Source organism: Triplophysa rosa, unplaced genomic scaffold, assembly GCF_024868665.1.
Source record: "Triplophysa rosa unplaced genomic scaffold, Trosa_1v2 scaffold76_ERROPOS988761, whole genome shotgun sequence".
NCBI lineage: Eukaryota > Metazoa > Chordata > Actinopteri > Cypriniformes > Nemacheilidae > Triplophysa > Triplophysa rosa.
The window spans coordinates 1074-23405 of NW_026634784.1; the positions used below are offsets into that span (position 1 = coordinate 1074).

General features: G+C 43.0%; 1 protein-coding gene and 1 long non-coding RNA gene across 2 annotated transcripts; one reads left to right on the top strand and one right to left on the bottom strand.

Annotated features, from left to right (window-relative positions):
• Positions 1–3111: 3111 nt before the first annotated feature.
• On the bottom strand, positions 3112–4468 carry LOC130551192 (olfactory receptor 1-like). The gene has a single exon (XM_057328731.1). It carries the CDS (start codon positions 4080–4082, stop codon positions 3114–3116), a length of 969 nt encoding a protein of 322 aa, XP_057184714.1. The 5' UTR covers positions 4083–4468; the 3' UTR covers positions 3112–3113.
• A 5181-nt stretch (positions 4469–9649) lies between these two features.
• On the top strand, positions 9650–10346 carry LOC130551188 (uncharacterized). The gene is made up of 3 exons (XR_008962556.1): positions 9650–9680; positions 9938–10099; positions 10267–10346. It is a non-coding gene; the product is annotated as an uncharacterized LOC130551188 (long non-coding RNA).
• Positions 10347–22332: the final 11986 nt, after the last annotated feature.

The following is a 22332-nucleotide window of genomic DNA, read 5'->3' on the forward strand; positions in this document are numbered from 1 at the left end:
TAAGGTTCTTTGAGTACACAACAGGATATTTGAGGCACCATTTGTTTTTACAGTGTGTCTTCAATATCGACCTCAGGGAGCTGTTAATCCAAAATCTCACTAGCCAATCAGCGTAAAGGGGCCATAAATCCCGCCCACATGTGAGGTTTGTGCCAGAAAGGTGAAAAAAAACTTGAGAAGCATAAACGAAATCTCGGAAAGCGCAAATGAAAAATCAAGCAGGGAATTCATAAACCATTATTGGCAAAAACAAATCTTAAAAAAAAATGTTTAGAAAAGCTGCAGTTTATTTGAAAATCATGTCACATTTTTGCAATTGAGTTTATTGTTTTCATTATCAAAGTGTTTTTCTTCTTTCTCATTGTATATTTTTGTTCGTTTTTTAAAGTTTGCGTTCAGTTTTATTGGCAGATAAAGAATTCCATACTGTATGCCAGGGCTATTCAATTTGCGGCCCGCGATGTAATTTGTTCCGGCCCTTCAAGTAGCACAGTGTGAAAAAGAATCTCTAAATTTAGTTCAGTCGGGAACGGACTGACGTGCGTCTGTTCCATTAGCACGAGCTGCAGCAGCGCAGAGCAGGAGTCACGTGACGTTAGGCGAGAGGCGCGACTCGCAAGCAGCGTCTCCTGTGAGACGCGGTAAACAGGACGGACTAACTTTTATTAGTTTCATTTCTGACATTTTGCTAGCACGAATAGGACCACCATTTCAAAAATACAGAGGCAAGGGCGAAAAATAGCGCGTCGGAGAACAGAATTTCTCTTTTTTTGTTATGCAGTTTTAAAATACAACACATGAACATGTTTGAATGTAGAAAAGCCTGCTTGGGCGTCTTACAATGCACCAATGTTTTTGTTGTGCAGTTTAAAACAACATCAGCACGTTTAAATGTAGAAAAAAACTTTCGGTGCAAGAATACAACATACGGGCTCCCATAGTTAACTTAGGACCCTATGATTGAATCGCGGAATCCAGGCATATGTTGCTGTATAACGCGGAATGGCACAGAATATGGCAAATGTATTATTTTAAAAAGTAGCACCGAACAGCTAACACAATTCAAATTGTGCATGAGTAACTTTAGAAATATTCAAATGGTGTGTAAATATGTAATCTGCAATTGTTTTGCGTGTGCTCGTGGAGCTCTAAGAGAACGCGTGCACATGACCTGTTCACTGTTTCATGTGAGAAAAGCAACTGTCAAACCAAACTCCCTTTGCGGCGACCCGTCAAAATAAAAGTCCGGTTAACTTGAACAAGTTATAGCACACCTACATTTTACCACACCATCCCTCTTGATTTTTTTTATAGTTCAACCACTGAGTATATTATTTACTTTAGTAAATTAAAGCCCTAGTAAACTAAAGTAAATGTGCTAGTAAAAATATACAAAATTAGAACTTATTATTAAAAATATTACTTAATTTAAGTAGACTAAAAAACAAAAACAATTTTATTTCTATTTTTATTTTTCCCTGTATGGTTCAACGTATCTATTGCAGGTTTTTTAATATAGTTTATAAGTGAATACTGTAGTATACTGAAGTATTTTTCATGTGGGCAAATATATTGTATAGTAAAGGACAGAAAATGCAGAATCCAGAAAAAACAGAATTTGGGAAAAAATAAAACTGATTTCTTATTGTTGTTGTGTCATCCCTCGTATTGCAAGTCATATGTCTCCGGCCCCTTGTTTGGAATGCTTTTCATGAACTGGCCCCCATGACAAACTAATTGAATAGCCCTGCTGTATGCCATTAGTCTTTCTACAACATACAACTTGTTGTTCATTTAACAGTCAATATTCAAACATTCTAAATGAAAAATACTGCTATGAGAATTTAAGGTGAAAAGTAATAGAAAATGCAACATACAGATTTTTACAATATTCACATGAAAACTAATGCCATTTTTGTACATACTTCATAGTTCAACTGCATTTATCACAAGACTGTTAGTTGATGTCACATATGCCTGTAACGTGCACTGTAACAAAAATATAGTAAAAAAACGGTCAAATCACTGGCAGCAGCGGCTGACAAACAAAAACCATAAAATTAAGATGAAACCCCGTTAAAAAAGTTTTTTTTTAATCAAAATCATCAGACATTTTGCGAACATCAGCTTATATACAGCGTGCGTCTGCTTGTAAACACAGAGTTGCGCTTCCAGGTTGTCAGTCAGAACGCCGGCGTCTGCCCCCACCGTATGCGCATGCGTCGAAGTGCTCTCGTGAACGGGCACCATAGACTGACAAGACAGAGGAGAATATCTAGTATGGCGTTAGAAATTGGTTTCATTTCTTTTTTTAATATAAGCAGTGTTGTCCATAACTTGTTTGGAGCGGTAGTTCGTTCGTTAGAAATATATTAGTCTGACTAATGCTGATTTCAACAACTTGAAACATAAAAATGTCAATTTCACTGCAACTAATCTTAATAAGTTTGGCCTTAGCATATGACTGGTACCCTTTTCCATTCCTAAAGCCTGTATTTTCCTCCGAAGAACTTCAAATAGGGTCGTCACCTGTAAATAAATTCGCACAGATGTTTTTTTTTTAAGCGCTTTAATTCCTTAGTAGGCTACCTTACTTGATTTTATTTATTGATGCAAATGCAATACAAAGCTAAACAAGACAGACACTGACCATAAAACGACAAAGAAAACAATATTTAATGCGGTGGTGATCAGCAGGATTAGTAATTCTTCCTCAGATGACGGTCACGTATAAACAGGACAACAGGCACTACAATGGCTCCGTCTTTGTTTTTAGGATCAATTGTCTAGGATCAAAAGACAAATTTACAGTAAAAGATTTACTTCTTTTCCTGTTAAAATACAATCTTTTTTTACAGTGTGTATAGTTAATTTCAGCAGCAACAACATAAACAATTGTTTTGTGTCCCAAACTTAACTTCCGGAAAACTGTTGAGTAGTTTTAGTTTTAATTAATAGAATTGTTATACGATAAAATATCAATATAAATTGATATAAATTAAATATAAAAGTCAGAGCGAAAAAGCAAACACAGACTGCAAGTTTGGGCCAAGCGTGTTTGTCTGATGAAACCGTCTAGGCTGAAAAAATGAAGCCTTTAAAATTCAAATAAATTAACCATTTGAATTTACTTTATTTCTAAAAATGACTTTTAAAATCCTTTGTCGTATTTCCTTTGCTCGCAACCCATATATTATGGGATTCAAGCATGGGGGTACAACATGAAACATTATACTAGATAATTTCCTATTGTCAGAATATTCAGGGAAACGATGAAGAATAACTATGATGAATCCAGAGATCAGCATGATTAAATACACAGCCAAGTGAGTGCTGCAGGTTTTTATGGCTTTACTGTTTGTTGCTTTGTCTTTGCTTTTGATGCATATCATTGCAATCCTGAGATATGTCACGAACATGCTCCCCATTGAAGAGGTGAGTAAAACCACAGTAAATGTTAATCCATACACATTATTTATCACCACACTTTCACAGGACAATTTAAACAGTGAAGCATTGTCACAAAAGGGATTCTGGATTAGCGATCTGCAGTGAGACAGACGTACAGACAGACTGATCAGAATTCCCACCAGCAATAATGCAACACCCCAGGCTCCTGCACATAATTTCACAATCATTCTGTTGGTCATTATCGATGGATATCGTAATGGATTACATATGGCTATGTATCTATCAAAGCCCATGATCATGAGGACAGTGTGAGATGTTGTTCCATACAAATGTGCAAAATATGCTTGAAACACACACTCCCCATATGAAATGTAGCGCGTAGGGGGATCTGTTAAAATATCCTTCAGCAGGCGTGGCATGATAACAGTTGTCCCGAGTACATCGTTCAGTGGTAAATTGCAGTAAATAATGTGCATGGGCTCATGTAAACTTCTATCTATCAAGATCTGAATCAAAACTCCAATGTTTGATATCATTATAAATACATAAGCAAGCAACAGAAGAATAATGACGAGATGGCTTGACTGAGGTGTTACTTTCAGTCCCTCCAGTAAGAGTACGCTGTATTTGAATGTCAGGTTGTCCATCTGTGACTGAAACAAAACATACATAGTGAAAAAAAAGTTCAATGCTATAGAGCTGAATTATATTTCTGACTTGTGTATACTCACCAAGGTAGATAACTAATGGATACACGGTCAACTCAATTGCGGCTCAAAGCTGTTGCTTCCCCTCCTTACTAGTAATATGATACAGTAGCACAACCTTTGGAGATGATTTGTGTTGATTCGACCGTTTATATGTACATCACATCTTGTCGGTATCATGCCTCAAGGGGCCAAAAAGTTGCAAGCAAAAACATGGCTGGTTATGTAATACTTGACTTTTTCCCCTTTTGTCCGTGTTGATTGGTTGTTTACACAATATTTTGTATTTTTTAGGGCCCGAGCATTGATGGTGTGAGGATAGTTTTCTTCAGAGTCAGATCAACATCATATGTTTGGTAGGTGCATTCTAAAGACCTTAGCGTGCTATATCGGAAAGTTTTTAAGTTTTGTTGAACAGTGTGTCCATGGCGGCCTGACAAAGTTCAATGTTTAGCTGTGAAAGAGGAATTTGTTGTAACTCAAACATACAATGTACAATCTGCCCAGAACTTCACATGTTTGATAAGAGTTCTGGCCATCAACACCTTTAAACCAGACACATGCAGGGGGGGATTTGGGGGCTTGAGCCCTGGCCCTTTTTCTTCCTTGAGAGAAAGTGCCCTTTTTTCTGGGTTTTTTTGTAAATGAAAATATGTGTGCGTGCATGTGTTTCTGTTTGCGCACAGCTTTCCCTGTCAAACAAATAGAAAATATCAGGTCAGGTCGGGAAATGTTGAGAGTTCTGATGCCTTTCTCCCATCCGTGTCTCCACGCAAGCAGGCGCGCAGCCACGCAACACAGCTGTGTAGCACACATTAGGACTTTTCACACTGTGCTTAAACTCAGGTTATCTTGATTCTAAACCCCGCTAAACGGATGTTTCACACTTATCCCCGCATTTTACCCAGGGTTATGAAACCCTGTTCCAAAGCAGGGTTAGCACCGCTTTGCAGGGCAAACGTGTGCAGTGTGAAACGAAGCGGGGGTAGAATAATATGACCAGACGCTTAGCAATGGACACTCAATCAAAAACTGAACAGCGCTTACCTCATTTCACAAGCTGTGTAGTCACAGAAACTGTGTAAACAAGCAAGAAGTTCCACAGCAGAAAAGCACTTTGGAGCAAAACATGGCAAGGTTTGTCATTCTGAGAACTATATTCATTTTTATGATAATTTGAAAATACAATTTTGTATGTAGTGCTTGACATTGTTTTAAATGCATTCTCTTATGCTGTTTCTTACTTCACATTTTCGCAGATCCTTCCCAGGACTGTTTGTGAAAAATCAGGGGAAAAAAGTGACTGGGAAAAGGGGACCACATTCTAATGTTACTGACATGAAAAGAAGACTCAGTACTGTCAAGTGTTTTCCAGTACAGTTCTACCTTGTTAACAAATATATGGAGAAGACACCAAAAGCTGTAGATGAATAAACTCTTCTACAGTCAGGGATGGGTCGAAGAACCATCAGTATCACAGATGATGCTGACCATTCATGGGTAAGTTGCAACAGATAAGCCATGCTTGCCTTAAGGTGTTCATTAAATTGTTCACATTACAATAATCATAACCTTGCTTAATAATTTGATAATGACATTAAAGCTTATGTGTGTTTTTATTGTTGACGTTTTCAAATTCTATGAGTTTAAATTTTGTCAGACCTCAATAATGTACACTAATTTTCACTTCTCACACACCCTGATTGAAGAACATCTTGCGTAAGCTTACATGAAGTTAACAATTGCGATTGTGACATTTCATACCATTTTGGTGTTAGTTAAATTATTCATACCATTCATTGGTAATCTGTGGTATGCTGAGTTACAATACACTTTTTTACATTTGTAATGTAATTCTTAAAATAATCTATTATTAACCATTACTCATAAAGGGTATATCAATGCACCAAACAAACTTTTATGCATCAGGGCTCTGTTCATAACTTCTCTTTTAGTGAGGGATGGCATAGCAGTATATCATGACTAACAGCTAACATAATTTACTGCTAATATGACTTATTATTAAGGAATGTACATTATCCAAAGGCATCTCTTTGCCACAATACTTACATTATATAAATTATACAGTTGTCTACAAAACTTGAGGAGACATACTCTAAAATGGCTGATTTGAAGGGGGCATGGATGTTGTATAAGGCTGTTGGTAAGATATTGAAGCTTCCTATTTTTAGCTACGGTCTTATGTGGTCTACTGGCAAATTTGACTGACTTCAAATATTACATCTTTTCCTTTTAGGTGGATCTGGACAAAGAGAATTGTGTATTGTACCGCCTGAGGCAGAAGGTTATACAGGTGCTTACCTCAATACAGTTGCACGTGGGAAGTCAACACTGTACATAGTACCAATCCAAGGAACTCTTGATACTTCACCTCTCCACTACACTGCAAAGGAGTTTGAAAAAATGCCAAAAGCAGCATGCGATATGTGTTCAGAAAACATGCCAGTCCAGTTATTAGAGGCACATGTGGCATCTTGCAAGACGGTAGAACTCTCATCTGACTCTGCTGAACAGACAAGAAATATTTTACTCTTGATTCTATATTAATACATTGATCACTCTTCAGTTGCCCTAGGGATAATATATTTATTTTGTTCATTTTCTTGCAGACTTGTTTGTCTTCCCCAGATAACAGTCCTGCCATGGAAGTTATTGTGCAAAACTTCCCAGATGACACTCCTTCTGTTGACACATCTGTGACAGTAAGTCTGTCTGTTAAAACAGCAAATATGAAGTCAGACATGTTCAAAATTATATCATGTTTTTATTAATTTATTTTACACTTTAAGGACTCCAGCAATTTACACTGCGTTCCAAATTATTATGCAAATTGGATTTAAGTGTCGTAAACATTTAATTTTATATTGTTCAATTAAACTTATGGATGGTATTGTGTCTCAGTGCTCTTTGGATCACTGAAATCAATCTCAGACACCTGTGATAAGTAGTTTGCCAGGTGAGCCCAATTAAAGGAAAACTACTTAAGAAGGACGTTCCACATTATTAAGCAGGCCACAGGTTTCAAGCAATATGGGAAAGAAAAAGGATCTGTCTGCTGCCGAAAAGCGTCAAATAGTGCAATGTCTTGGACAAGGTATGAAAACATTAGATATTTCACGAAAACTTAAGCGAGATCATCGTACTGTGAAGAGATTTGTGGCTGATTCAGAGCACAGAAGGGTTCGTGCAGATAAAGGCAGAATGAGGAAGGTTTCTTCCAGACAAATTCATCGGATTAAGAGAGCAGCTGCAAAAATGCCATTGCAAAGCAGCAAACAGGTATTTGAAGCTGCTGGTGCCTCGGGAGTCCCGAAAACCTCAAGGTGTAGGATCCTCCAGATGCTTGCAGTTGTGCATAAACCTACTATTCGGCCACCCCTAACCAATGCTCACAAGCAGAAACGGTTGCAGTGGGCCCACACATACATGAAGACTAATTTTCAAACAGTCTTGTTTACTGATGAGTGCCGTGCAACCCTGGATGGTCCAGATGGATGGAGTAGTGGATGGTTGGTGGATGGCCACCATGTCCCAACAAGGCTGCGACGTCAGCAAGGAGGTGGCGGAGTCATGTTTTGGGCTGGAATCATGGGGAGACAGCTGGTGGGCCCCTTTAGGGTCCCTGAAGGTGTGAAAATGAACTCTGCAAGGTATGTAGAGTTTCTGACTGAGCACTTTCTTCCATGGTACAAAAAGAAGAACCATGCCTTCCGTAGCAAAATCATCTTCATGCATGACAATGCACCATCTCATGCTGCAAAGAATACCTCTGTGTCATTGGCTGCTATGGGCATAAAAGGAGAGAAACTCATGGTGTGGCCACCATCCTCCCCTGACCTCAACCCTATTGAGAACCTTTGGAGCATCCTCAAGCGAAAGATCTATGATGGTGGGAGGCAGTTAGCATAAAACAGCAGCTCTGGGAGGCTATTCTGACATACTGCAAAGAAATTCAATCAGAAACTATCCAAAAACTCACAAGTTCAATGGATGCAAGAATTGTGAAGGTGATATCAAAGAAGGGGTCCTATGTTAACATGTAACTTGCCCTGTTAGGATGTTTTTGATTGAAATAGCTTTTGATTTCAGTAAATATGACCTCCTAATGCTGCAAATTCAACAAATGACCATTTTCAGTTTTTTACAACCTATGAAATGTTTTCAAACTCTGTTGTGCATAATAATTTGGAACAGTGCATTTTGAGTTTTTCATTTTTTAAATAAATACTGTTGTCAGTGGGAGGTTTGTTCAATAAAATTCCAAATGTACCCTAACTGTTGATTACTTGAAAATTATACTGACTGTCATTTGCATCGACAAATTAGGAAAACCAGAGAAAGATATCATTTGCATAATAATTTGGAAGCAATTTAGATCTTCCTTCATGTTTCAAGGGTTCTGAGAAAGTAAGAATATAACATTCATATAGGCATTCATGCAATTCTCCTTTCACCTGAACTTTTGACCAAGTTGACAGACTAACAAAGGCACCATCTTATTACTGGCTTTTTTATGTGGTTACCATTAGAACAACTTGAAACAAGCTAGTTCTTTCCCTGCCAAACAAGAATTCATTGCACATATTTTATACCAATTTTCCAAATACATTTAGTAAAAATTTGTAAATTATAAAAGTTTTGGCTACACATGCTAGGCTTTAAGTATTAGAGGAAAGGCCAAAGGGTCTTTACAATTAAAAATGGATAATTTGGTGTGTACATAATAATAATGTTTTTTATTAATGGGGTGCATTCAAGACAGCCTGTCCCATTTGTGAGCAGTTTTACCCCAGTGACTTTGTGGAAATCCATGCAAGCTACTGTGGTGAAAGGTATTTCTCAGTATTTCCATGCATTTTTTTCTGAAGCTACATTTAAAATATCATACAACGATTTTATCTTGTTATGCTAGTAAAAATATCTCAGCTTTTAGTATGGCTAAAACATGTTACAGTAGATTGATATTCCCACAGATTTTGTGATGAGGCCATCAGAGGACATCGACTTTGATAAAAAAGAAGCTGATGAAACGGAGATGTGTCCAAAACGATTTAAGATGCACCAAGAGATTAAAAGGTATCAAAACCTTCTTCAGATTATTTGTTTTACACTAATAATATGACATTTTTCAATGTGCAATTTTAACTTTTTTTCTCTATTCCTCTATTTCTAATAAGCATTGCTGATGTCATCAAAAACCTTACTGATAGGGTGGACGAAAGCAGCATCTTCAGCATTTGTGTGACCAGGGATCAGATGCTTGAAAGAGGCATCAAACAATGGCAGCGGCAGAAAAAGTCTTCCCCTGTAAATGCCCTCAGAGTTTCTTTTATTGGAGAGGCTGGCATTGACAATGGGGCTATGCGGACAGAATTTTATATATATGTATTAGTTGTTACTGTTGTTACCTATGTATTTCATGTATTCTTTTTCCCTTTTATGAAAAGAAATGAGAGGAATAGAGAACGGTTCTTTGAGGGAGGGGAGGATGGCAAAAACCCCAAGCTATTCAATGACAGACTTGGACAAACATAACTTCAAGTAGGTTATTAAAAAATGGAAATTATGGACTAACACTTTTCCAATTCCAATTTTATATGTGAAGTAATGTTAGATAAGCTTTCCAATGACTGTTGACATGGACACATATTAAAATGAAGATTAACAGTAGTTGAGCTATATCCTATGACACCTACTGTAAGCCATCTTTCAGGTTACTTTTCTCTCCCAAGCACCTTCACTTCTCATTTTATACAGTTACCCATTGTGCCGTAATATATTTTGTTTTTGAATTGCAGGACTATTGGTGAGATATTTGCCGTTAGCATCGCACAGGGTGGTCCCCCACCAAACTTTTTTTGCAGTGGTGTTACAAGTACATTTCCACTGGAGAAATGGATCAGGAAGCAATAACTGAAAGGGATGTAACAGACCCTGAACTGATTGAGCTAATTAAAGAGGTATTTCATTTAAGTTTGGAAAAATTGCATTGAATTGTGAATCATAATTTTATTACTTGTAATTTTATTCATTGTAGTGAAAATTACATCCTTTTGAAACAATTAGTTAAACTTGTAAACTCCGAGGAGGTCTTACAGTTTACATTTGGGTTTTTTGTGTTTCAAAGATTCAGGCAGCTGACAACACAACCCTGATGGAATGTACAGACAGGATTTTGTCATGTGGATACGAAGGGGCTGTGTCTATAGAANAGAGAAAGTTGGGGTTGGAGTCATAAATTATCTAGATAAACACACACACACAAAGAGTCACATAGGGAAGGAGTGTTATGAATAATCCATGCATATGTTTTAAGTATAATCATGAGTTTTGATGTGTTTTATTGAATCATAGGATTAAGAAACAAGCTGCTATAAATTAAACATTAGATGATTGAGTTTTTTACTGAAAGTATTTTACATGACTGTTTTTGGACACTATGAAATGTCCCTAGGGAACACTTCCTCAAATTAGCAACTGACCCAGGTTGAACATGTGTTGTGCAAAGATGTTGTTTTTGCAGAGATAACGTGGGCTACGGTGATTGGTGGAAAGGGAGCAGCACTCCTTAAAAGGCAGAGGAGGAGTCAGAAGATGGAGCGACGTCACATACTGAATAAATATGGGTGTTTTGAATAATTTGGGTTGTTGGCTTGTGGTGGAGTGAGGAGATCGTCTGACAACCCAAAGCTTTGTTACTCCTTTTTACATCTGATAATAAACTTCTAATCGATTTTGGAGAACGTCTCTGTGCAAATTTTGAACATGCAGGACTGCCTAAAGTCCAACACTTCCTAGCGCATTTGTGTTTCATGTATTTGTTTGTTTTATGCGATCGTCATTGTTTTGTTTACCATGTAGAGCAGAGTTTAATAAACAACCATATATATTCATTTGTGATGGGTTTTCTGTATTCACGCTCACAATCTTGGTCCCTTCTACTGTGTTTCGATTCGCTACCTTTGCTCTAAATCCTGTTTGGTAAAGTCACGTTACTTATGACCATGAGATAATGTAAAGTATATAATATCATTGAGGCATTCGCTGGACGAATGCATACAAGTATTGTTATGCTTTATATTACTAATCAGAGACCGTAAAATATGTATATTTGATCACGATTATTATACGTATTTTCCTTTGAGCTAAACTAATTCTTTGACTGAAATTGATGTTTTAAATAACTCATTTCATGGATATGATCTTGAAAGATCTGGTGGAGAACCATATTTGGTGAGCTTTGCTCATCAATATAATAACGTTAGCTAAAACCGCTACATCTCAGTTCAACACACTCACTAAGTGTGAAAACTCATGTTTAAACTAATCAAACTGTCAAAACTGCACAACAACTCTTTTATTTACATTGCGTCTCTACTGTTGTTATACTCAGAGGATTTCTTAGAGTGCAGAACTCATTCTGCGTTTTGAGAGGTACTGGGCAGATTCTCACTATGGCAGCCACCCTGCCATAGTCAGTCGACGCCCCTGACTTAACACCTCAATCATGTTTATGAGTGCACCATCAGGGAAAGATTGAACAACCATGGTGTTCATGGAGTTGCAAGGAGACAGCTACTGCTCTCCAAACAGAACATTGCTATCCGCCTAAAGATCATGTGGACAAAATGGCTACTTGAAAAATGTTTTTTGGACAGATGGGCTACAATTCTTCAAAGTCATTGAGAAGGACTGAACGTTAGTTGCAAGTATATTGCTGTACAAAGGAAGTCACATCCAGATAAGGGGCGCCTGGGCACATTTTGACACCTAAAGCCTGGTTGGATTGACTAGTCACTAGTGTGAGCACTCACAACCATGCTCCGGAACAGTTCTCTTACTGTGCCCTGGCCTGGTTGGAAGAGGTGGGCTCGAGCGCAGTTTGGTTCGGAAAGGGGTAGTGTGAGCGTAAACCATGTTGTAAATTATGCCACTGTTTATATTCCTCCCTGAAGTTCAGCTGTCACTATAAAAAATGACAATCGTGATTTGGCACAGTTGAGAGCAACCGGGCCAAGTGTGAGCATGCTGTTAAAGAGTTCACTTTTGCCACTAGCAGACATAATACTGGATCCTTTTTCACAAAAAAAGAAATATAAATTATCTCATTTTAAAATTGGGTGCTCTCTGCTTTCAGTGTTTATCTGAACGTCTGATAATGTTTTGGGTTACATTTATGCAAACATATAGAAAATCCTTAAGGGTTCACAAACATTTAAGCACCACTAGTGCATATGTCTTTTCTTTACTTTTACTTATTGCATTACTTATACACAAGCACGTACATGCACAAGAAGCATATACATACAGTATGCATATAGATATGGTGGTATATAGCAGAGGTGGGACCAAGTCATTGTATTGCAAGTCACAAGTAAGTCTCAAGTCTTTGCCCTCAAGTCCCGAGTCAAGTCCCAAGTCAAGACAGACAAGTCCCGAGTCAAGTCCCAAGTCAATACCGACAAGTCTCAAGTCAAGTCCCAAGTCCTACAGTTTGAGTTTCGAGTCCTTTCGAGTCCCTTTAAAGCGAACCCGGTGTATAGAGAGATGTATGGCTTAATGCGTTGTAATAGCGTTACACTACTAGCATTTGTCGTTAGAAGCACATCAAATATTTTCAGTTCTTAAAAAAAAACTAAATGTAATACTCATTTTAACCTAAGGAGGCCGCCATGTTCTTTTTCGATTACGTAAACTGGTTGCAAGCACAGCTAGGCAGCCAAACTAAACACCGACACACTAATCAGTTCTTCAGTAAATATAAGGTTCTGTAGGATAATATATATATATATATGTGTGTAACAATGTTCACAGCAAGGAAGAAGGAGGAGGGAACCGGCGAACGTTGAACAACAAAACTTTAATAAAATAAACAAACAACAAAACGAAAGTAAAATGCCGGCAGCTCCCTCACGGTCGACTGCCGGTCACACATAATAAAACATAACGTAAAGTCCAAGCCTGGTTCTCTCTCGTCCTTTACTGTTGTCGCTCCTCCTTTTATATAATGCTAAAAAAGAAAGAAAATAAAGACGCTACTTGGTGTATTTTCCTACATTTTAATATTGTTTGTCAGAAACAACACAAACATGCATATTAATAACCAAAATCATTTCGAATTTATCATATACACGATGTTTTAGCCATTATACAATGCATTTTATCCAGATTTTGACTTTTTGATGTTGATTTATCAACATCAGTAGCCTAACGTTATTGTCTTCTCTCCCTCGGTCATTAGATGACGGGGGCTAATATTCACGTGTGCTCTAATACAGAATAAATAACCAAACCGCAAGCATTATTATTGTGTTTATCAGTATATTCTCATAATGTATAAAGTATACGATTATGGTGGATGCTGATGTCTTAAATAGTCTTAAATGTCTCAAAGGCGGTAGTTTAAAGCTATGATTTAATGCACGCTCACCTTGAACAGACGTCTAATACAGAACGCATTCTTTTATGGCTGGCAGGCTGGCTTGTGTCAAGAGGACATACCGCCACCTACTGTCCCTGTGTGTTTGTATATCTGATCTTATGTTTTACGTGTCATATTTTACTGTTATATATGGAAAACGTGTGTGCTTCGCTGTTGCGAAAGAGAACAGGTTTAGGTCGCAACCATTTGACATCACGGATTCTGACGCAAAAAATAGCGGCCTCCTAGTAAACACATTTTTTCAAAGTTTATGAATACTGTGACAGTTACACTGTTTTTTTATTTCACAATTATAAAGTCAATGCCATTGTTCATATATTAAGACATACATCGCTCTATACCCAGGAATCCTTTTAACGTGTTTGCAATGTAACGTTAACAGTGAGTTTACAGTCTCATTGATTTAACTATGCAGCTAGCAAAGTTACTTAGCCGATAAGCTACTGCGGTCAAGCCAGCCGCGGTTTGAAAATACACGGTCAAGCCAGCCGCGGTTTGAAAATACACGGTCAAGCCAGCTGCCGTTTAGGTTCAGATGCGCGCTTATTGAGCGGTTTACGGTACATTACAGGAACACCGCTTGTAAAGCTTTATTTAAATGTAGATGATCCGCGTCTCTTGTCAATAACATATTTCTTGTTTTACGTTTAGAATATCTCGTTTTTGTCGTAATTTATGCAGGTTTTTTTCTCCGAATGTTTGCATTATGATTGCTGTACCGTTATATTGTGAAACCAATGTCTCTGTCTGTTTCTTAAATATGTATTATTTTAATGCCTTCTAGACCTTTGTCCTGCAAATAAAACGGTTTATGCAGTTTGCAATTACAGTACCCATGGATTTGAACAGATTTAATTACAGTATGTTTTTTGAAAGCAATTTGTTTGAAAAATATTATTCCAATATAAGTGACTATACAAACATTATTTCTCATAAGTAGAAAAATATGATGGTGGGTTTAAGTAGGAGCCATACCCCACTATATGCACACAATATGGATTTATTTCACTGTAACGTTTTGGAGAAATACAATATTTTCTACTTCAAATGCCTATAGAAACTATATTTCTAATAAGTAGAAAAAAACGGATGGTGGGTTTCTATAGGGGCCATCCCACTCTATATGCACACCATATATGGACTTATTTTACCGTGGCGTTTTGGAGAAATACACATTTTTCCACTTCAATTGCATATAGAAACATTATTTCTAATAGGTAGAAAAAAACTGATGATGTTTTTCTGTAGGGGCCATACCACACTATATGCACACCATATATGGACTTATTTTACTGTAGCATTTTGGAGAAATACACATTTTTCAAACTTTGAAAGCCTATAGAAACATTTTTTTCTAATAAGTAGAAAAAACTGATGATGGATTTCTGTAGAGGCCATCCCACACTATATGCAACACCATATATGGACTTATTTTACTGTAGCATTTTGGAGAAAATACACATTTTTCCACTTCAAATGCCTATAGAAACATTATTTCTAATAAGTAGAAAAAACTGATGGTGGGTTTCTATAGGGGCCATCCCACACTATATGCACACCATATATGGACTTATTTTACTGTAGCGTTTTGGAGAAATACACATTTTTCCACTTCAAATGCCTATAGAAACATTATTTCTAATAAGTAGAAAAAACTGATGATGGATTTCTGTAGGGGCCATTCCACACTATATGCACACCATACATGGAATTATTTTTTCTATTTTGAGAAATATGCCATTTTTTTCTACTTCAAAGGCCTGTGAAAAGTAAAAGAAAACGTCTTGGTTACGGATGTAACCTCGGTTCCCTTTCTGTCGGTCTCTCGACGTTGTGTCGAACCGACAGAATGGGGTTTGTCTTGAGAACCTATCATCTTCTGAGTATTTAGAAAAGGCCAATGAAAATTGGCGAGTGAAATTTGCATGCCGGGCTCCTCCCCGGATGTCCGGGTATAAGAGGGAAGCCGGCGTGCTCATTCATTCACCTTTTGTTCTTCAGAGCCTACGCATCTGATGAGCTTCTCTACGATCTTTGGTGATCATTTTGCTGCTGGAATCTTCGACGTGGTACAGCGGACGGTCCCTTCCTGCAGTCACTCTTCCCTGGGTGTCTCGGCAGTTCCGGAGGTGTTCGAGCAAATTTCCTTTCTAAAAGAGCAAATTTCTCCAGCGTGGCATGTCCCGCTGTTCTCATGGGTGCAACACACTCATCGAGGAGGGGGACGGACACGATGCCTGCTTCCAGTACGCTGGGGCAGACGTTGTGGATACGTCCTGCCCGCACTGCGGGCGGTGACGATTCAGACGTTGCGTCACAGGTGGCTGTGTTCCCACGGGACTCAGCCACCACCTCGTTTGCTCCCCGTTCGTTCAGCTACGGCAAGCAGCGAGGGTGATATGAGGATTACTGTGAGCGATAATCCGCCAGCCACTGGCTCACGGACTGTTCACACCTCGTCTCGCTCGTCTGACCGTTCCCCAGGAGACGGTCCGCCGTCTTATTCCTCAATCACGTATTCGGACACGATGCGTGATGATGAGATGTCTCTTGCAGCATCGGGGGGTGACGTACTGCTATCCGACTCCGACGATTCCTCGGGCTCCCTCCCTCGGGGGGTCGAGCCCAGGAAGAAGCGGACGTCGAAATGTCAGCCATGCTTTCCCGGGCCGCCGTGAGTGTTGGGTTGCAGTGCCGCAGTTTTGATGATAACCTGAGTTTAGTAGACTGGTGCTCCCACTTTTTAGGTAACCACTACTCACCCACGACTATAATTGAGTGCTCAAGCCAGCTTAGTTCACGCGGACAGGCCTACCTAGAGCTGAAGCTTCATGCCACGGATGTTCATGACTTAATCATACTGCTTATCTAGTAGGTGTAAGAAAGCCGTTCGAGCTGGTAATGTTTACGACACTGTTTACTCTATTGGTCCCCGCGCGGACAAGGTTCAACATGACGTTAGGCTCGTGCTCTGCTAATTTCCATGCGCCGATGCATATTAGGATAATTCCCTGGATGCCTCCTCAAGTCGATCCGTAATACTGCTAAATCCAAAGCCCTCCCGGCAGTTACTATAATCTCGACCAGGAATGGTTTGATTCAGACGAAGATTCGTGAGTCCAGATTGTGTATTTTCGCATAGTTCGGGTATTACGTAATTAAATCACTATAACGCCCGCACCGGACTAAAAGTGACTAATGGATTTATGGATAGGTTAATTGTAGAGCATTCTCCAGAGAGTCGTCAGACACAACGTCCCCTTAACTACAGAATCGTACTCTTCGATTATCATCTTAGATTGACACATCGTAATACGAAGACATCACTGCATGCACGGTCTGACGGCTATGTGCTGGAATTGGGATCGTAAACACGTCGAGTCTCGCTTTCCGCGCTCGCGGCTGGCTACTTGGCGCCTCGGGTTTGAGCGCGGCTCCAAGCCGCGCCCGCCCCCAGTGCCGTGTTTACCGGAAGTGCATGAGGAACTTAGTAAGACCTGGAACGCCCCTTTCCGGCACGTTTCACGTCAAACAAAGTTCCGTCACCCTCTCTTCCCTCGAGGTTGAGACAGCTGGAGGATACGCCGTTGTCCCCCAGGTGGAGTATGCCCCAGGTGGAGGGGGGGGCTCGACCTAGACTCCCGTCCAAAGCATGTGGGGTCTCGGCATTTCGGTGTTGAGAGAGCTCCACGAGGGTAAGACCGATCCAGCGCGAATGCAGGAACTCCGCGCCGCCACCGACCTCGCTCTACGGGCGACCAAGGTGACCACGCGGGCCCTGGGTCGGACGATGTCCACACTTGTGGTCCATGAGAAACTCCTCTGGCCGATCCTTGCGCAGATGAGTAACGCTGAGAAGGTCCGCTTTCTCGACGCACCCGTCTCGCAAGGGGGGGGGCTGGTTGGTGTTACTGTCGAGTGAGGCCTCCCCGGAGGATTCTCGACAGTAAAGAAGCAGTCCTCTGTGCCGCGACTCGGCCGCCTCGGCCGTCGAGTCCCGTGCAATGTCTGCTTCCCGGCAGCCCTGGTCCTCTTCGACGCCCTCCAGCTCTGGCGCCCCCCACTCAGGCGGCCCCCCCTGGAGGCGACAGCGAAGAGGAGACCATCGCCCCATCAGGCCGCGGCGAAGCGGCCCTCATGGGAAGACCTCAGGGGGATCGAGGCTACCATTGGGCCCGACCCCAGCCACATCGCTGGGTAGTCGGATAGGGACGGATCCTGCCCCGTCTCTCCATCTGCTGGCCCCCTCCGTGGGGCTAGCGCCCACTTACTCTCTAAGGAGAGTTTCCTCTCTCTCGGGGTTATCACAGCCGCTCCCACCCTCTGCACGACGGTGAACGGCAAACTCGACGTTGCGTCATGGTGAAGCGCAATGTCGAGTATAAACACCAGCCCTCAGCACTCTCAGTCAGACAGTGCGTTGAGCTGCGCAGTCGCCAGGCAGGAAAAACAGCAGAGCCGATCTCCTCCCCGGGGGACCTCCCCCGGCAAGGAATCCGTACTGCTAGCCATCGAACCACCCCCCGGGGGGACGATGAAAAAAATCGTACCTTAAGTCCCCGTCTCATTTCTGGGAGCCTGTCTGGCTTCCCAGACTGTCAGGCTGGCTAGGGAAGACGATCCGTCTCGGCTACGCGATCCAGTCGCCTCACGCCCGCCAAGTTTCAGGGCATCCGATATACCTCAGTCAGAGGCTAGGATGTTCCCGTACTTCGGGCCGAGGTCGCCACCCTTCTGGTGAAGGGAGTGATCGAGCCCGTCTCACCAGCCGAGATGTTCAACGGGTTTTACAGCCTGTACTTCATTGTCCCCAAGAAAGGCGGGGGGTTGCGCCCTATCTTGGGTCTGTGTGTTCTGAACAGGCACCTACACTATAGCTGCCTTTCAGGTTGATCACGCAGAAGCGCATCCTGACGTCCGTCAGGTGTCAGGACTGGTTCATGGCAATCGACCTGAAGGACGCGTACTTCATGTCTCGATCCTCCCTCGACATCGGCCGTTCCGACGGTTCGTGTTCGAGGGACGGGCATATCAGTACAGGGTCCTCCCCTTCGGTCTGTCCCTGTCTCCACGAGTCTTTACGAAGGTCGTGGAAGCCGCCCTCCTTCCCCTTAGGGAAGGAGGTGTGCGGGTACTAAACTACGTCTCGGCGACTGGCTCAGCTTGGCTGCACTCTCGAGATCTGTTGTGTACACAAAGGGATCTGGTGCTCCGGCACCTAGATCGGTGGGGCTACAGGTCAACTGAGAAAGCAAGCTCTCCCCGGTGCAGAGCGATTTCTTTCTCGGTATGGAACTCGACTCTGTCCTCATGAGCGGCCCCGCTCACCCCCCGCGGGGGGCGCGAGAGACCCGCGACATGAGGAAGCCCGCACCCTGCGGCCTCCCAGAGGCAGTGGACGAGATCTAAGAGTGACCCCCCCGTCTGTGTTGGTGAGCGTTTGCACCTCAGGCAGACATGGCTCGGCCCACCAGGGCGGGAGCTTAAGCCCATCAGACAGTGAAGTCAAGCCGCTTCCGTCTGGGCTTATACCGCGGAATTCCGGATAGGGAACGGCGGCTCATTCTGTTTGTTCGACGACCTCGAGACTCAGACCTGCAGAAGGAACGCCTGTGTTGGGATGAACACAAGCGTTCCCTCATGGGAACCAGGTTCAGAACGAGACGTTCCTTGTGTCTTGACGTTGAACCGACAGAATGGGGTTCCAATGGAAAACGCCATAACACGGTGTCCGTATAAAAGGTCATTGAAGACCAAGGGGTTAGGGGCGTCGGCAGAAAAGCGTAATCACCATCCGCCTGCTGCCGGTGTGCCACGCTCTCCAGGGAACTCGACTCTGTAGCCAGTGTTGGAGCGGTCTCATGTGCATCAACCTGAGGGGTATCACCACCGTCGAGGATGCCATGTACCCAGGAGCCTCCTCCCGCTGACTGCTTGAAAAATTCCAGGCAGTATCAACACTGACTGAGCGCAAGTCGCGCTGTAATGGAGACAGAGTTGAGTTCCATACCAAAAAAGAGGTATGCTCTGCACAGAGGAGAGCTTGCTCCTTTTCGGTTGACCTGTGGTCCCAATCGATCTAGGTGCCGAAGCACTAGGTCCCTGTGTGTACATAACAGATCTCACGAGTGTGTCAAATGAGCCAGTCGTCGAGATAGTTTAGTACCCGCACACCTCTCTCCCTGAGGGGAGTGAGGGCGGCTTCCACGATCTTCGTGAAGACTCGTGGGGACAGGGACAGACCGAAGGGGAGGACTCTGTACTAATATGCCTGACCCTCGAAAGCGAACCGTAGGAACGGGCGATGACGAGGGAGAAAGAGACATGAGAGTAAGCAGTCCTTCAGGTCGATTGCCATGAATCCATCTTGACATCTGACAGATGCCAGGATGTCGCTTCGCGTGAGCATCCTGAACGGCAGCTTGAGTAGGTGCCTGTTCAGGGTACGCAGATCTAGCGACCCCCGCTCTTTTGGGGACGATGAAGTACGGGCTGTAAAACCCGTTGAACATCTCGGCTAGAGGGACGAGCACGATCGCTTCCTCACCAGAGGGGTGGCGACCTCGGCCCGAAGCACGGGGCATCCTTGCCTCTGCTGAGGTTAAGAGGATGCCCCGAAACTTGGGCGGGCATCCGGGGAGTGGATCGCGTAGCCGAGACGGACCGTATCCCGTAGTCACCGTGGCGGTTTGGGAAGCTCTTGTCAGGCTCCCAGGGACTGACAGGGAGGCTAGGGGTACGTTCTGCTTCATCGACCTCCCGGGGGTGGTTCGATGGCTGGCAGTGTGGATCCGTCGCCGTGGGGGGGACCCCCGGAGAGGAGATCGGCTCTGCAGTTTTACCTGTCTGGCGAAGATGTAGCACAACACACCATCGAATGAGAGTGCTTGGGCTGATGATTATCCTCGACATTGGGTCTCGCTGCAACGTCGAGTTGCCGAACACCGTCGTGCAGAGGGTGAGAGCGGCTGTGATAATACCCAGACGATATGTGGCACAAAGCACCGTCGATTGAAAGTGCTTAGGCTGCTGATTATCGACATCGACGTATCCTCTAGCTGCCCCACCATCGAGGGAAGAAAGGGTGATGGAACTAGTTGATGTGTACGCACCGAAGGGGGCGTTCCAGGTCGTACTAGGTTCCTCATGCACTCCCGGGGGAACACGGCACTGAGGGCGAGTGCGGCTTGGAGCCGCTCTCAAGCCCGATGTACCGTGTATCCAGCCGCGAGCGTTGGGAGAGGCAGTGCGGTGCACCGCAACCCAAAGCCGGCGGCCCGGGAAAGCATGGCTGACATTTCAACATCCGCTTCCTCCTGATCTCGACCCCCCGAGGGAGGGAGCTTCAAGGAATCGTCGGAGTCTGATGGCAGTAAGTCACCCTCCGATGCTGCAACAGACACCTCATCATCACGTACCGTGTCCGATACGTAATTGAGGAATAAGACGGCGGACCGTCTTATGGGGAACGGTCAGACGAGCAAAGCGAGGTGCGAACGGTCCGCGAGCCAGTGGCTGACGGAATAGCGCTCACAGTAATCCTCATATCACCCTCGCTGCTCGCCGTAGCGGGCGGCAGGGCCGTAGTCCTGCCGTCACGGAACGGGAAGCAGACAAGGTGGTGGCTGAGTCCCGTGGGAACACAGCCACCCGTGACGCAACGTCTGAATCGTCAGCCGCCCGCAGCGTGGGCAGGACGTATCCACAATATCTGCCCCAGCATACTGGAAGCAGATATCGTGTCCGTCCCCCTCCTCGATGAATGTGTTGCACCCAAGAGAACAGCGGGACATGCCACGCTGGAGAAATTTGCTCTTTTAGAGAAAAAACTCGAACACTTCTGGAACCGCCGAGACGCCCAGGGGAAGTCGCTGCAGGAAGGGACAGTCCGCTGCACCACGTCGTAGAGCCGGCAGTCTTGTAGCGAAGTCTGTTGATCACGAGCGAAGGCTCCGAAGAACAAAAGGTGAATGAATGAGGCACGCCGTCTCCCTTTTATACCCGGATATCCGGGGGCGGAGTCCGGCATGCAAATTTCATTCGGCAATTTTCATTGGCCTTTTCTAGAGAAGTCGGAAGCGATTGGTTCTCAAGGACGAACCCCATCTGTCGGTTCGACACAACGTCGAGAGACCGACAGAAAGGGAACCCAGAGTTAGTACACAAGCTTGTATACAACATAACACGAATTTGCCATTTAGCAAGCAAATAGACATTCTCTCGAGGCATAACGATCTGAAGATCAATGAGACCAGTACAAATGAAACACCTCACAGGTGCTCCATCGACACAAACGGCAACCACATAACTGCAGACCCGCTCGAAAAAACAGGACACTGGTTGAATTCTTCGATGCAGACAACTAATGGCCTTTAAATCCCTCCAGCGCATCAGCGGATTGGCCAAACGTCATGCCGTCATAACGACGAGTGACAGTTGAGCCAGCCAATAAGCACGAACCTAGACATGATGTAGAAAACACACACACACACATACGAGCACAAGAGCAGAGAGAGAGGGGAGTTACTATTACCAGAAGCCGAACGCGATATTCAACGAGATACTGTTTCAGTTGTTAACGGTCTAAGATTGTAATGTAATTAGCAAAACATTAATTATTTGACAGCTGAATTACAACAGAAGTGTTAAAAGATTGACAGTAATATCCAGTGATGCAAACTCATTTTTTTGATTTACGTGATTCGTGTAATGTCTGTCAGGGTGATGAGACCAAATGCGACTGGTCAGCAG

Coding starts and splice junctions, on each gene's coding strand:
- LOC130551192 (XM_057328731.1), bottom strand. CDS start 4,082: ATGTATGTTTTGTTTCAGTCACAGATGGACAACCTGACATTCAAATAC.